The sequence below is a fragment of the Danio aesculapii genome, chromosome 24 (genome assembly GCF_903798145.1).
Source record: "Danio aesculapii chromosome 24, fDanAes4.1, whole genome shotgun sequence".
NCBI lineage: Eukaryota > Metazoa > Chordata > Actinopteri > Cypriniformes > Danionidae > Danio > Danio aesculapii.
Window position 1 is genome coordinate 11,949,123 of NC_079458.1, and position 16,641 is coordinate 11,965,763.

At 36.0% G+C, this 16,641-nt stretch overlaps 1 protein-coding gene across 2 annotated transcripts in view; it reads left to right on the top strand.

Moving 5' to 3' along the window:
* Nucleotides 1-1,290: 1,290 nt before the first annotated feature.
* Nucleotides 1,291-16,641, top strand: part of LOC130218745 (glycogen debranching enzyme-like) — a 65,919-nt gene continuing 50,568 nt past the window's right edge. For both annotated transcript variants that reach the window (XM_056450999.1, XM_056451000.1), the window contains exons 1-6: nt 1,291-1,367; nt 4,190-4,342; nt 6,529-6,739; nt 6,837-7,006; nt 9,321-9,524; nt 16,401-16,582. In XM_056450999.1, the coding sequence (XP_056306974.1) occupies nt 4,261-4,342; nt 6,529-6,739; nt 6,837-7,006; nt 9,321-9,524; nt 16,401-16,582 (849 nt within the window). In that variant the 5' untranslated portion in view covers nt 1,291-1,367; nt 4,190-4,260. The remainder of the gene's footprint in view (nt 1,368-4,189; nt 4,343-6,528; nt 6,740-6,836; nt 7,007-9,320; nt 9,525-16,400; nt 16,583-16,641) is intronic.

Below are 16,641 nucleotides of genomic sequence, written 5' to 3' on the forward strand. Positions count from 1 at the left end.
ATTTTATTTAAATTTAGAAGAAATGTCATTATTAGTTACTGAGTAAAACAAATATTACATTTTACTTAAACACATAACTATGGCCTACTGTCATTTAGTGTTTTTTAAAATACCTTTAACTTCAGAAAAAATAGGAAATCAATAAGTGGTGGAATAATGAAAACACTTACTATGCACACATTATAAACAATTGTTACAATTTGCAATAAAATTAATATTTAGATGCTCAACTGTAATTTTTCCCTCTATTTTTATTATTTATAAAGTGTATATAACAAAAGTTCCTTCAGCAGATGTTATTGCATTAACGTTTACTAATTTCTTATTTAGTTTGAAACATTCATAACTCTTAAAATGTGTATAGGTGAATTAATACACAAAAATGAAGGTTTTTGTTTAAAAAAAAAATCAACATTTGTTTGCAGTTAATGTCAACTCTGTGAATATACCGAGCATACGTTGCTGTTTTTTGTGTATACTTTAATTTTAACGTATTTTTAAAACAAGCAGGTGGTTTCCATTAGAAAACTACATTACCCATGATGCTGCACTTAAAAATTCAACCAATCAGAAAATTGCAGTGAGCATCTTGCCTCTTTACTCGAAGCTGAAACTTTGCTAATGAGGTAATCAAGTCTGTTTTCGCTCAAAATACTTAATATCTGCATATTGGAACTATATTGCCTCTATAGATACAGCCAACACCATAAAAGTACATAAAGTATAAGTTTAAATATTTCTACACCATTTGTAATTCTGTGCTGTCTTATTTTGTGTTTTTGTCGGCTTTTTATAGGCTATCTTCGTATTTCTTTGCTTCAATTCAAAGTTTGTTATGTATTGTGATTATTTTCATAGCTGGTTGGTTTGTATCGTGACTTGAGATGCTTTAAAATTAGGAAACTAATGGAAAAATACTTCAGGTGGTCTGATGATGGTAAGTGTGCCTGGCACCTCAGGGAATCAGGTAAGGTGGTTTTTAGCCATAAAAAAGTTGATTTTCAGGCTACTGTCAACTCGTGTATGTGTGATATAGCTGAAATACACAGGTAATAATAAATAATCATAAAAATATTTGTCATTAAAAAAAATGTACATTTTTAATAACAACATTATTTTTCCTGAAAAATTACACCAGCACTCATGTCTGTAATTCCAAGAAATTCCATAGCACATCTATATCCTGCATGCACGAGGCATGTTCTCACTGATGTAACCAAGAAGATGCCACACTAAAGGTACAGGCTATATTTAGGGTCACTGAAAGGTCATGTCACCTCATATGCATGACCTTATTAGACACATAAGCTCTGCTCTATGGCCAACATCGGGTGACACTCCGATGAGGAGTCTGTCGGATGTTGCTGGTAATTAAACCTTTAATAGTTCATTTTAGTAAAGCCACCTTGATGTAGTGCTTACTTTACATTCTAATGCATGAAATGCTTTTTTTATTACACAGTTGTCAAAATAAGATGCCTTAAAGATGCAAAATAAGGTGTTAAGATATGTTATATTTTCTAGCTGTTTTATTGTCTGTGCATTGTTGATCTGTATATCCTATACAGTTATACAGATGCAGTTATACAGTTACAGTTATGAACCTACACAGTTATTGTTATTTTTTGCAATGTTCATCATGCATGTGGTAGGCTATGTGTAAATATCTATCTATCTATCTATCTATCTATCTATCTATCTATCTATCTATCTATCTATCTATCTATCTATCTATCTATCTATCTATCTATCTATCTATCTATCTATGCAGCAATCTGTGCAGCAATCAGTCTATCTATCTATTGATCTGTCTGTCTGTCGTTCTATCTTGCTATCTATAATTCTATCTGCTGTTCTATCTACTGCATAATCTATCTACACTCAAAAAATATTTGTTTGCTCGTTCAAACTACTTATTTAATGAGCTGAAACAACACAATTCTTGAGATTTCATTGGGACAACTTAATTTTTTATGTTCGATTCACATAAATTTGTTATAAGTGTTAGATTAACTTACAGTTTTTCTCAGTGGCTTTGGTGCATTTCCCACAACACTATTTACATTTGCACAACAGTTAATGCATTTTTCAAAACAATTAGTACAAACTGCAAAACCTTGTTGATAACCTGCAAAAGCGTGTCACTTGCTCAAAATGGATAGCTCATTCCTCAAAAGCAAGTATTCATATCAGTGGAATTGTCAGTATCATCAAGATGAAAAGTCCTGACACCATTGTTTATGAACAAGATAGTCAAATGGCTTTGTCATGTTTTCATTATGACAGTTTAGTCTGTTCATTTTTTCCAATGCAAAAAAGTCAGATTTTGGTGACACTTCCTGAAAATGTTACTATTTGCACAGCCATTTGAAAACTACAGTAAAATTAAACATCACTGCATTTTGTGAGGTATCTGAGTACAAGACACTGAATATGCATGTTTCACATTTTTACTGCAGATGCTCTTTGCAATTTTAATTTATTCACAGCATTGTGCAAAAGAATAAATACACCCTTATTTACAACAAACATAAACTTCCTTTGGGTAGAGCTGTGCACAACTGCAAACAATACGGCAGTGCATATTGGAACTGAACCTACACAACATACATAGATAGGTCTGTGAATCATTCATGAAATTGTTAGACATTTTCAGGAAAAAAATATTAAAAAATATTTATAGGATCAGATTTTGACAACTAGTTCAACATTTTTGTATGTAATGACTCAGATAATGAAATGAGGACTAGTTATAATGACTATTCAGCATTCACAAGTTTAGTTAATTTTGACTGACATGACATAAGCTAATGATAATGTTATAAAACAGCAGAGAGTTGTATGAAAGCAATTGATGCATGTACAAATGCATTTGCAATTTGTTGGAAGGAATGAGAAACTGCTACTCTGATGTGCACAATTGACTAATTGTTTTGAGAAATGCATTATCTGTTGTGCAAATGTAAATAGTGTTGTGAGAAATGCAACAGAGCGATCGAGACAAACTTTAATCAATTTGTGTTAGGACAACATGAATGAATTTACAGTGTATCTATATGATCCTATCTATCTATCTATCTATCTATCTATCTATCTATCTATCTATCTATCTATCTATCTATCTATCTATCTATCTATCTATCTATCTATCTATCTATCTATCTATCTATCTATCTATCTATCTATCTATCTATCTATCTATCTATCTATCTATCTATCTATCTATCTATCTATCTATCTATCTATCTATCTATCTATCTATCTATCTATCTATCTATCTATCTATCTATCTATCTATCTATCTATCTCACTGTCTGTCTGTCTGTCTGTCTGTCTGTCTGTCTGTCTGTCTGTCTGTTGTTCTATCATTCTAGCTGTGCATCAATCAGTCTATCTATCTGTTGGTCTGTCTGTCTGTCAGTCTGTCTACATCATTCTATCTACTGTTTTATCTACTGCATCATCTATCTATCTATCTATCTATCTATCTATCTATCTATCTATCTATCTATCTATCTATCTATCTATCTATCTATCTATCTATCTATCTATCTATCTATCTATCTATCTATCTATCTATCTATCTATCTATCTATCTATCTATCTATCTATCTATCTATCTATCTATCTATCTATCTATCTATCTATCTATCTATCTATCTATCTATCTATCTATCTATCTATCTATCTATCTCACTGTCTGTCTGTCTGTCTGTCTGTCTGTCTGTCTGTCTGTCTGTCTGTTGTTCTATCATTCTAGCTGTGCATCAATCAGTCTATCTATCTGTTGGTCTGTCTGTCTGTCAGTCTGTCTACATCATTCTATCTACTGTTTTATCTACTGCATCATCTATCTATCTATCTATCTATCTATCTATCTATCTATCTATCTATCTATCTATCTATCTATCTATCTATCTATCTATCTATCTATCTATCTATCTATCTATCTATCTATCTATCTATCTATCTATCTATCTATCTATCTATCTATCTATCTATCTATCTATCTATCTATCTATCTATCTATCTATCTATCTATCTATCTATCCCTGTGCTTAAGATAAGGTCAGTAGGTCAGATTTGTACGCGAACATTGTCGAGAACCTGTCAAACGTGCAAATCCTCCGCTATCCTGTATCAAATGCAGCAGATTGTTCACATGTTGTTCGTTGTTATCATATGGCAGCCTGAACTGCTGGAGATCCAGACGCAACCTTTCCTGTGTTTAAAGGGCATCCCAAAAAAAGCACCGCCAGCATGTTCCGTGGCAAACAGACCCGAGTGCTTCTCCTAAATGACATGGAGAGACTGGAGCGCACTCTGTTTCGCCTGGAGCAAGGTAGGTCTCATTATTATACCTGTGTTTTTAAATGTGACCGTGCCTTGCAAGTGCATATATTTCAATTCATGCAATCACCATCATCTGTGCTATAGTTCCGTTATTTTTATTGTTTATTTTATTTAAAAGCATCATTTTAAATGCTGATGTTTATTCAGAAATTAGTTTACTCATCTTATTTGCCTTACTTTATTACTCTCTGCAACTCAAGACTTTTTGGACCCCAGGAGGTGCATAGATTTATGGGATACTCGTGGTCCATGAGCGCCGAATATCACATTCAAACGGCGCTCCGCTATATATAGTAGAGGAATGTGCTGGTGTTCTGTGCTGTTTTCTGTGGTGCTCATAATTTTTTATTTAAATATAGTGTACTATAGTATGCAAAAGTGAGACTGTTGCTATATAGAGAATAGAAACAGTGCTATATTTAACCATGAATGTAAATCTCTTATTTGTAAAGCATAGGTTCCCTGTGGAATTTATTGTGGGTTTGTAAAATAGTCTAAACATATTAGATTTATGAGTAAAATAATAGTTTGGTCTACTTGAAGAGATAGACATAAATGTTGTAAAGACCTTTATTAGGCAATTAAATATCACGCTTTTCATGATAAATATCACGCTGTTTTTTATTGTACAAAAAATACATTTTGTATTTTTTGTATGAAAAAATATTGAATATTGTAGAAGCATAATTAAAATGAGCTATGTAGAAATAATTTGTCTAAATAATGGTGAAAAAACTTTCCATCAATATTCAACGTAGCAGATATAAAAGTTAAAAAACAAACTTATTCTGATCTGTACTTAATATTAAGAAAAAAATTAGGTCACACTTTATTTTATATTTATAATATGATAATATTATAATATAGTAATAATATTTATTAAATTATATTATTTTGTAGTTACGTTGCATCTACATGGCAACTAATTCTCAGTAGATTATAAGTAGACTGTTAGGTTGGGGTTAGGGTTAGTTTAAGTTGACATGCACTTCAGAATCGGCAGGCTAGCGCAGATGCTCCATTGAATATACTGGGGTAAATTAAATGTTCATATTTTAAAGACATGGCAGGGAAAATGTAATTTATTGCAGTGCTTCTTGTACAATCTGAGACCCACTTTAAATGGGATATCACTCAGCCAGTGGAGATCGCTGATTTTTAAAGAAAACAGACCGTAAACTCACTGATTTTGTAATGGCATACAGTTCACCGGAAGCACTTAACCCAGGTTACTGAAAAATGAAAAGTCCTTTAGCATTTTCTGCATAGTCCCTATTTTGGCTACACTGTAAATCTTTAAAGTTGTTCAAGTCAAAATTAGAAAGAAAAGTTAGTTTCTGTGTGGAGTTTGCATGTTCTCCCTGTGTTCGCATGTTCTCCAAAGACATGTGGTAAAGGTGAATTGGGTAAGCTAAAATTGACCATAGTGTATGAGTGTGTGAATGAGTGTGTATGGATGTTTCCCAGTGATGGGTTGTGGCTGAAAGGGCATCCGCTGCGTAAAACATAGGCTGGATAAGTTGGCGGTTCATTACGCTGTGGAGACCCCAGGATAAAGGGACTAAGTCAAATAAAGGGACTAAGCCGAAAAGTTAATGGATGAAAATATCCTTTATTTTACCAGGAATTTCCAAAATTTTCCAAAATTAGACACACATAGAATGTCACATATTAAAATTTACACAACACAATCACATGATTTTTCCAGGTTTTTCCAAGACTTTATAAGATTTTAAAAAATATTTAGAGACAGAATTCTTTCTAACATGATAACACTCCGCATTTCATTATATAATGTAGTGCCAAAGGAGGAAAAGTTGTTTTACCAAACTCCATACATACTCTTTGAACAGTTAATATATTTAATGTAATGTAATTAATAAGAATTACAATTATATAAATTTTGTTCAAATTGCTAGAAGACCCTGTAGTGCAATTTATTATTTTTCTGTCTGTTGGTTTGTCCTTTCTATGTTTTATCATTTATTTTAGTATTATTATTTCTTTGATTTCATTATTATTTGTGCTTTGTTCTATACATTTAGATGAAGGTTAGTTGAATTGTGCGTTATTGTATTTGTGTTATACTGCAATTAAAAAAGATTCAAACAGCATTATTGAATGTGTAGCACCCCCTGCTGTTTTCTAATGTGACTCACATTTGTATTCACTCAGGCTTTGAGCTTCAGTTTCGCCTGGGCCCGACTCTACAGGGCAAAAGTGTTCATGTTCACACCAATTACCCAGCCTTGTACAAGAAGTTTGTGGCCTCCAGCTTCCGTCAGCTGGAGTGGGAAAACCCCAGCGGCAGAGAAGATGACTCAGACAAATACTGCAAACTGGACCTGGAGATAGCAGGCTCTTATCAGTATTACTTTGGGTGTGGGTGAGTGTATTTTATGGTTTGTTGCTATGGAATTTGAGCACTTTCTGCTTACTGTATATATAAAAAGTTACTTTAAAGGGTACTTTTGTGTTTGCAGGAATGAGCAGAGAACTGGAGGTGGATACATTGTTGTGGATCCAGTTTTGCGTGTTGGTCATGAGAGGAAGATTCTCCCGCTGGATTGCATTACAGTGCAGACTTACCTGGCTAAGTGTCTGGGCCCTTTGGATGAATGGCTAGACAGACTCAAAGTGGCCCAGGAAACTGGTATGAGTCACTTTTCAAAATCTGTTGACTCATATTGACACAATCAGGCTCGTAGCCAACCTGGTGTGATGGGTGGTTCCTTTTTAAGTTATTCGCCTAATTTTCTATTTGATTATGAGATTTAAATACTGCATTTAGTTAAATACTGCATTTATCTTGTACATACAGTAGCTTGTCATATGGTCATCATAATCACACTTTTTGATGTATCAAAAATATTTCCTAAGATTTACAATAAAGAAATATGAAAAAAAAAAATTATAATACAAATTTATTACATCATATATCATTAGAAAAAAAAATAAGAATCTGTTTAAGTCAGCGGCTTATTGTCATTTATTATGCAAATAAAACACTGGCCAGCACATTCAACTTTCCTCAGTCAGAATTTGGCCATTTGAATAATAAAAAAATTTAAACACAATAATAATAATACAATTAGTAATAATAATAATAATAATAATAATAATAATAATAATATTGCAGCTGGAAGGGCATCTGCTGCGTAAAACATATGCTGGATAAGTTGGTGGTTTATTCTGTTGTGGCGACCCCGGATTAATAAAGGGACTAAGCCGAAAAGAAAATGAATGAATAAATAATAATAATATTAATAATAATAATAATAATGTGGCCCTTAAAAGTACAAAAAAGTACATAGAGCAGCGCATCGATGGATTTGCTCTTCAGTGTTTGGACTCTCAGTAGTGAATATTATACCACACTGAACTGAGCTAAACTGAACTGAACTTAGACACTGAAAACTGGACTGACACTGATTCAATTTACTATAATCTTCTATGTGAAGCTGCTTTGACACAATCTACATTGTAAAAGCGCTATACCAGGGGTGTCCAAACTCGGTCCTGGAGGGCCGGTGTCCTGCAGATTTTAGCTCCAACTTGCCTCAACACACCTGCACGGATGTTTCTAGAAAGCCTAGTAAGTGCTTGACTAGCTAGCCCAGGTGTTTCTGATTGGGGTTGGAACTAAACTTTGCAGGACACCGGCCCTCCAGGACCGAGCTTGGACATGCCTGCGCTATACAAAAAAAGGTGAATTGAATTGAATTGAATTTAAAAATTCAAGGATAACAACAATAGCCAAATTAGTGTTCAAATTCATTTTAATATGGACCACTTTTGGTGCTTGACACCTTTTTATTGGTCTTTTTTTTGTTTTAAGAATAATATCCAAGATTTTGTACAAAATTTACGTGTAAAATGTTTTCTCTATTGTAAAAACAATACAGTAGCGAAAGATACCTTCACTTACGTCAGATTGTATGTTTTCTTGACCTTTTTCAGTGAGGGAGTGAGTCTTTTGAACCACCCAAACCCCCCTGGCTACGGGCCTGACAATGCAGTTTATAATTTTATAGTCAGAGAAAAAGCCTCCTTAGATTAAGAAAAATGTGTTGCATTGGCCCATGATGGGTTGCGTGAATTATGGGAGTAACTTAAACTGTAAACGACAATGAACTTACTGTTTATTCATATAATGGGCAAATTAGGTTTTTCAGTCCTTTTAAATAGAAGGTCCCCAAACCGGATGCCCAACCCAGAATTTGATACCTTTTGCTTTCCAGTGATTGACAAACTGCAGGCTGTTGCTTATTTTATGAATAACCAGGAATGTTAACATGCATGCTATGTGTGCATATGTTTGTGAACTGTTTTTGGGGAATTTCCAGACAAACTAATTTTCAACATATTATTCTTATTTTTCAGTTATGATTTGAACATTTACACATACAGTTGAAGTCAGAATTACCCCCCCCCCCCCCCCCCCCCCCGGTATTTTTTTTTTGTTTGTTTATCGGAATTTTTTTCAACACATTTCTAAACATAAAAATTTTTATAACTCATTTCTAATAACTGATTTATTTTAAATTTGCCATGCTGACAGTGCATAATATTTTACTAGGTAATTAGTGCAACTAGTGACAATTAATAGCTTAACTATGTTAATTAGGTTACCTAGGCAGGTTATTGTGTGACGATAGTTTGTTCTGTTGACTATCTGAAAAAAAAGCTTAAGGTGGCTAATAATATTTACCTTAAAATGTTTAAAAAAAATGAAAACTGCTTTTTATTTTAACCAAAATAAAACAAATAAGACTTTCTCCAGAAGAGAAAATTATTATCAGACATACTGTGAACATTTCCTCGCTCTTTTAAACATAATTTGGGAAATATTTAAAATTCAAACAAAAAAATTCACAGGAGGGCAAATAATTTTGACTTCAACCGTATAAGGCACACACCAAACTATTTTTAATCCATCAAATTATGTCTTCCTTTTATTATTTCAGGCTACAATATGATCCACTTCACACCTTTGCAAAAACTAGGCATGTCAAAGTCATGCTACTCCATAGCTGATCAGCTGGAGCTGAACCCTAATTTCTCTCCACCTGGCAAAAACTACACCTGGATGGATGTGGGCAACCTGACAGAGAAACTTAAGAAAGAGTGGAACATGATTTGCATCACAGACGTGGTGTACAACCACACAGGTACGTTTCTGCCATGTTTAGCACACACACACTGCAAAAATACATTTCTTACTTAGATTTTTGTCCTCTTTTTAGTCCAGATATCTAAAAATTCTTAAATCAAGAAGCATTTTCCAGACAAGCAAAACATATTGTTTTGTTTTAAAAAAAATCTGTTCCTTATTTATCAGGGGCCGCCACAGTTGAATGAACCGCCAACTATTCCAGCATACGTTTTACACAGCGGATGCGTTTCCAGCTGCAACCCAGTACTGGGAACCACCCATACACTAGTTCAAACACACACGCGCACGCACACACGCACACACACACACACACACACACACTTATACACTGCAGCCAATTTCGTTTATCCAATTCACCTATCGCGCATGTCTTTGGACTGTGGGAGAAACCGGAGCACCCGGAGGAAACCCACACCAACACAGGGAGAACATGCAAACTCCACACAGACAACTGGCCCAACCTGGACTCGAACCAGCGACCTTTTTATGTGTGGTGTCAGTGATAACCACTGAGCCATCGTGTGCCAATATAATCTTATGTCAAAATGAAAAACAAGATTTTTTGTTTACCTCATTGGCAGATAATTTAGCTTGTTTTAAGGAAAAACTCACTTAATTTTGGCATATTATTTCTTAAAACAAGACAATAAGTTGTCTAGAAAATGCTTCTTGATTTAAGAATTTTTAGATGTTTGGACTAGAAACAAGACAAACAAATCTAAGTAACAAAAGCATATTTTTTCCACTGCATTGAATATGCAAAAAACATTCCAGCTATGCAGCTTTGCTATTTTAACCTCATTGGAATTGCAGTGTCACTTCTGAAGAATGACACAGCAGAATAAGGAAAAAGTGCTTATGCTATTTATAGACTATCAATTGCTGCAATCAGAGACTAGTTGAAAGCTTGTCAGATTGTTGACCTTTCAGTCGCACTGCAGGAAGATTAACGTTGGCTGCCTTGTTCTTTGTGACATTCTAATGTTTCGTGTTGCCCACTGTTGCGTGTGTGTCATGGGAGCACATTTTCATATCTGCGCGTAGGTTAATTGGGTGTCCAACTGAGTGCTGTTTCTTGCCAACCAGCTTTGTTTTGCTTGGTCGGTAAAAGAAGTAGCTCAACAGGGTGCCAAGCGTTTTACATTTAACACTTTTACTTTCAATCCATTGCTTTTGTTGTTGTACCATTTTTGAGGACAAAGAGTCAAAGACCTCAGATCACAATTCTGTTATCATTTACTCACCCTCCACTTGTGCAAACATATACTATTCATTCATTCATTTTATTTTCGGCTTAGTTACTTTAGTAATCTGGGGTCGCTGCAGCGGAATGCACCGCCAACTTATCCAGCATATGTTTTACGCAGCAGTTGCTCTTCCAGCTGCAACCCATCACTGGGGTACACACTCATTCACATGTACACTATGGACAATTTAGCCTACCTAATTCACCTATACAGTACCACATATCTTTGAACTTGTGGGGGAAACTGGAGCACCCAGAGGAAACTCACACAAACACGGGGAGAACATGCAAACTCCACACAGAAATGCCAACTGACCCAGCCGAGGCTCGAAACAGCGACCTTCTTGCTCTGAGGCGAGCATGCTACCCACTGCGCTACCATGCAGCCAACATGTACTATATAACAATATATTTTTTCCTGCTGAAAATTTTCTGTGACTCTAGCAGAATAAATAAAAATATTTATTAATCAAATAAAAAATCTAAATTCAAATATCACTCTATAGTCTACACCGTATATATGCATTAAAACTGCAATTTTTTTCAAATATATATTTATTAATCAATTTTAGTGCAAAAACATGTCAGGAAAATTACATTGAGTAAAAAGATTATATCTATCATACATGTAATTTGAATTCTGACCCCTACATGAAAAATCATATATATAAAAAAGTTAATAAAATTTAATTGCATTTAAATAAACAAACAAATAACAAATAATAAGGACATAAAATACAAAATTATATTACAAAAGGGCATATTACATTTATTTTATCCAGGCTGAGTCTAACAGACAAGCTTTTAGTCTTAGGCCCAATCCCAATTATATTTTTGTACCACTACCCCTTCCCCTTCCTCTTCCCTTTGGCCCTTAAAACCAAGTGTGAAGGGGGAGGGCTTCAAATTTTACCCCTAAGAATTGGGACAGCAATACAGCACCTGCACATGTCATCATATGTCATCACGATCCTTTGCTTCATATGAGATCAGACGATCTTGACTGCTGTAGTTATTCCAGTTGTGTCATTGTTTGGTCTATCTTCAGGAAATCACTGAAGGCATATATCATGTTATCATAACGATCTAATGTTGCAATAAGATTGTAACTGTACTGTTCATTTACACCGTGGCCATAGTCATCTATGTAAACACACCAAAAACAACATTAACGTCATAGCATACACTGTAAAAAGCTCATTCCCAGCAACTAGACTTTTCTGACAGGGTATTTGAGCGTCATCGAGTGTCAGAATGTTGTGGGACTGCTATACAGAAGTTATTATTATGGATTATAGATCGCAAAATTTAGCGTTTTTTTTTTTCAAAGCATGATGGAAAAACATGAACGCGGTTATGAATATATTAAAACATGTGCTTGTTTGTTGTCAAATTTCATAATAATGACAAAAAATACTAATTTGTGGATCTCCTTACTTCCGGGTGCAGCTATCCTGCCATTGTGGCTGGTGTATTCTAAGAAATTTTCTTACCACTTGGTTTCGAGTGTGGTCCTGAAAAATCTCCATTCGACGGGCTATTCACCCCCTCCCCGTAGCCCTACGCCTTTAAGCTAAAGAGAATTGAGACACCCCTACCCCTTTACAGGAATGCGCAAAACAAGGGGTAGGGGTAGGGGTAAGAGGAAGGGCTAAGGGGTAGAATTGGGCCTTAGAGGTTCCTAGATAATCAAAGAAAGGGTCCCAGGTCTGATAAAATAGAAAAGGTTTTTTTTTCATAGCTGTAGAGAAAGCCGAAAGAAAGTGGGATTATGTTGCAGACAGCAAGCAGCCATTGATTTAAACTGGGTAGTTCTTTATTAATCCACTTTACAAGGATACATTTTCGAGCAAAGTAAACCAAAGTATGTAGAAGGTCTCTTTTCCGAAAATTATAAGGTGTATCATTGAGACCCAGTAAGCAAGTTTTTGCTCTCAATCAAAATGTACATAAACTGCAATTTAAAAAAAATCTTGCTGCCATTTTTTTGTTGAATCAAATTAACTTTTCTAGTCATGTCAACTTACATCACTCAAACGTTAAACTTTGTATAGCTTTAAAAAAATGTAGTTGAAACCTGATTGACTTAATATTAATAAGTTAAAGCAACATAAAAATATTCAACCTAGGCTTATTGTGGATAAAAACATGGCAATGCTTGGGACTTTAGTTGCGTCCCAAATCGCATCCTTATGCACTATTCTACGCCATTTTGTAGCATAAATAGTGTTCACACTGAAAACTCTAAAAATAATAAGTGCACTTTAATTACCCGGAGGATGCACTCATTCAGCTGGTAAAATGAAGTGTGGAATGATGGACACTTCACGCACTCAACGACTGCAGTTTTGCTCACGTAGCGCAAGGGGTGGAGCTATCGGGTGCACATGTTGGATAACTTTATTTATTTTGTATGGTGAAAGCAAAATTCTCCTTCGAGAGTGGTTATAGCGCCTCCTGATGGTGAATGCGGTTCTACTCATGGCAGGTATTATTTGATAGTTGATCATTTATTTCACTGATTTGGTAACCGTCAAACATCATCAGGGAAACGGTTTGAATTTCCGTTTAGTAAAAAAATATTAGTGCTCCATTTGGGACGACACTACATAAATAAACTATGCTGTTGAGTGTGTAAGTGCATAAGTACATAGTGCATGAGTGCATAATGTTTACTGTGCCATTTGAAACACAGCTTGAGTGTTTGGTGTGGCCAGGTTAAAACGGCCAACAAACAGGAAGTAACCAACGAAGCACTGGCAGCTAGAGTTCGGGCGAGGGTTCCCTCTGCTGGCTGGATGAGTGATTACCAGTCCTGTTTGTTACAGATACGCACCCCTATATACATTTCTGCTGAGTGCCAAATACGTCCTAGGAGGTATGTTTTTTGCAGTTTTTTTCACTGGTGTTTTCGCAAATTTACCAGAGGCCGCTGTGTACGCTTTTTGAGATCTCAAATTTCTCTCGTGAGTGCCATTCGCACCTGCTGTTCTCAGGTAAATCTACTAGAGGCCGTTGTCGACTGACTGACCAATACCCCATTCACCTCCTTCCCTAAACGCAACCAATAATGTTTTCAAAAACACAGATTGATCAGCCCACCACCTTCCCTAAACCCAACCGACAGTGTTTTCAAAAGCAATCCAGAAAAAGAAAAGCCCTCGTGGCCGCCTGATTTTTACCGTGTTTTCAGATTTTACCACATTCTCACCCTGTTATTTACTTGTTTATTTTTTTTGCCTTCTGTTTTTGTTTTACCTGTTTTCTGAAACCGTTCTTCACTAGACTCGAACCCCATTGTCGCGGTCAACTCCGCTCTGCATCTCAAGTCCGCCAACGTATGCGGTAAGCCACTGGGTAACAGTGGAAAAGCCATCTACACAGCAGGTAGTGCGAAAAAGGAACAGAAGTCAATTGTGGCATCAAACCACCCCGTAGTGTTAATTTTAAAGGCAACATACTGCCAAATGTACCTCTGGCTACATAATTCGCACTCTCCAGAATTGTAGACGGGGGTACATTCACAATGAGCCTGTGTTGAAAATATTTTTTGTCTTGACTTTTTGTCATTATACTTTTACAGTGTGACTTGAAATGCTCACAGCCCTTAAAAACACACGCAAGTGATAAACTTATTGGTAAATTTATGGTTAAACTTTGGAATGGCTCCACAAAACATGTATGTGTGGCATTAATGATAACACAGACTCGACATTGCAGGTGCACACATCGTGATATCAAAGCTGAAACTATATATTGCGTAGGCGTAACCCAGTGTTAAGTCTTTTAAGCAATCAAACATGATTCGGTCGAGCTTCTAAATGTCTTAGATCAGTCATTACTGAAAGTGCTTTTTTTTGCATGCTCACAAAGTACCTCACCTAAACATCAAAGCATCAAAGGCCTGAAAAAAGGGACTTTCATAGCTTCAGTGTACTATAACTTGTGCTTGACTGACTTCACACTGTAGGCCAGACGGTTTTGTCTGTATAATGTGCCGTTTCTTCAAACATAAACAAGTTTTATTATCAAAAAACAACATTAAAAATCATCAATAAGCAATAATATGGGCGACACAGTGGGTAGCACGATCGCCTCACAGCAAGAAGGTTGCTGGTTCGAGCCTCGGCTGGGTCAGTTGGCATTTCTGTGTGGAGTTTGCATGTTCTCCCCGTGTCCGTGTGGGTTTCCTCTGGGTGCTCCGGTTTCCCCCACAAGTCCAAAGACATGTGGTACAGGTGAATTGGGTATGCTAAAAATTGACCGTAGTCTATGTGTGTGAATGGGAGTGTATGGATGTTTCCCAGTGATGGGTTGCAGCTGGAAGGGCATCTGCTACGTAAAACATATGCTGGATAAGTTGGCGGTTCATTCCGCTAAGGCAACGCTAGATTAATAAAGGGACTAAGCTTAAAATAAAATGAATGAATAAGTAATAATACAGCATTTCTTTATAAAAGTGTTATTGGTAGTATTGCAGTTTATTATTCACTCATTCATTCATTTTCCTCCGGCTTAGTTTCTTATTTATCAGGCGTCACCACAGCAGAATGAACCGCCAACTATTCCAGCATATGTTTTAACAGCAGCTGCCCTACCAACTGCAACCCAGTACTGGGAAACACTCATACACACTCTTATTCACACACACACACACACACACACACACACACACACACACACACACACACACACACACACACACACACACACACACTTATACATTACGGCACATTTTAGCCAATTCACCTATAGTGCATGTCTTTGGACTTGTGGGGGAAACCGGAGCACTCGGAGAAAACCCGTGCAAACAAGGGGAGAACATGCAAACTCCACACAGAAACGCCAACTAGTCCAGCCAGGACTCGAATCAGCAACCTTCTTGGTGTGAGGCGACAGTGTTAACCACTGAGCCACCGTGTTGCAGAAAAACAGTTTATAATATTCAGATTAACTTAAGTACTTTAAGTACTTTAATTAAAGTAATTTAGTGTGAAAAAAATGTGAAGTATTTGACATAAAACAAATAATAGATACAGCTAATAAGGTTAAAAAATGGCCACTGTCAAGATAAAAAACGGAAATCAGTTCAAGTGTTGAAATATTGGCCCTTAATACAAAAACTAATTGCAAGAACTGTTTGAACATACTGTACAACAACCTTTACACAGCTGTCTTCATCATTTGCGACGGTGATATTATTACTGTACAGTAGAATGGCAGCAGCTCTTTAAACAACAGACTGAAGTTCAGCACACTTAATAAATGAGCATACCCATATTGAGTTTACTTGTCATTTATTTTCTGCAAAAGCCCCAGATCTTATCAGAATGCTGCGTACAATTTATCTCCAGTTACTTTCCGACCAATTAACTGTGTTTACATGTCAACTTTCCTCCACAATGTGGATTTAGCACATGTAATATAATATCATACTAACAATTACAGCAGGTTGTGCATGCATGTGTTTGGTTTTTAAAAGGAAATCGCACCTGCTGACTGAGAACAACAAGCAAAGGGTCACATTGATGATTAAAAACCATCTGTGCTGCAGATTTCCATTCTGTATGCTCAAAAAACATGATTTTGGAAATGATTTACCAGTAATACAATGATTGTTTCTAGCTGCCAACAGTAAGTGGATCAGACTTCATCCAGAGTGTGGATATAACCTGGTGAACTCTCCTCATCTGAAACCGGCCTGGCTGTTGGACAGAGCCCTGTGGCACTTCAGCTGCGCCGTAGCGGATGGAAAATACGGCGACAGCGGACTTCCTCCTCTTATTGAGAATGAGAAACGCATCACTGTAAGTCTGGAGGGAGATTTAAGTGTTCCGAATATATACTGGTGGTCACAGTTATGGAT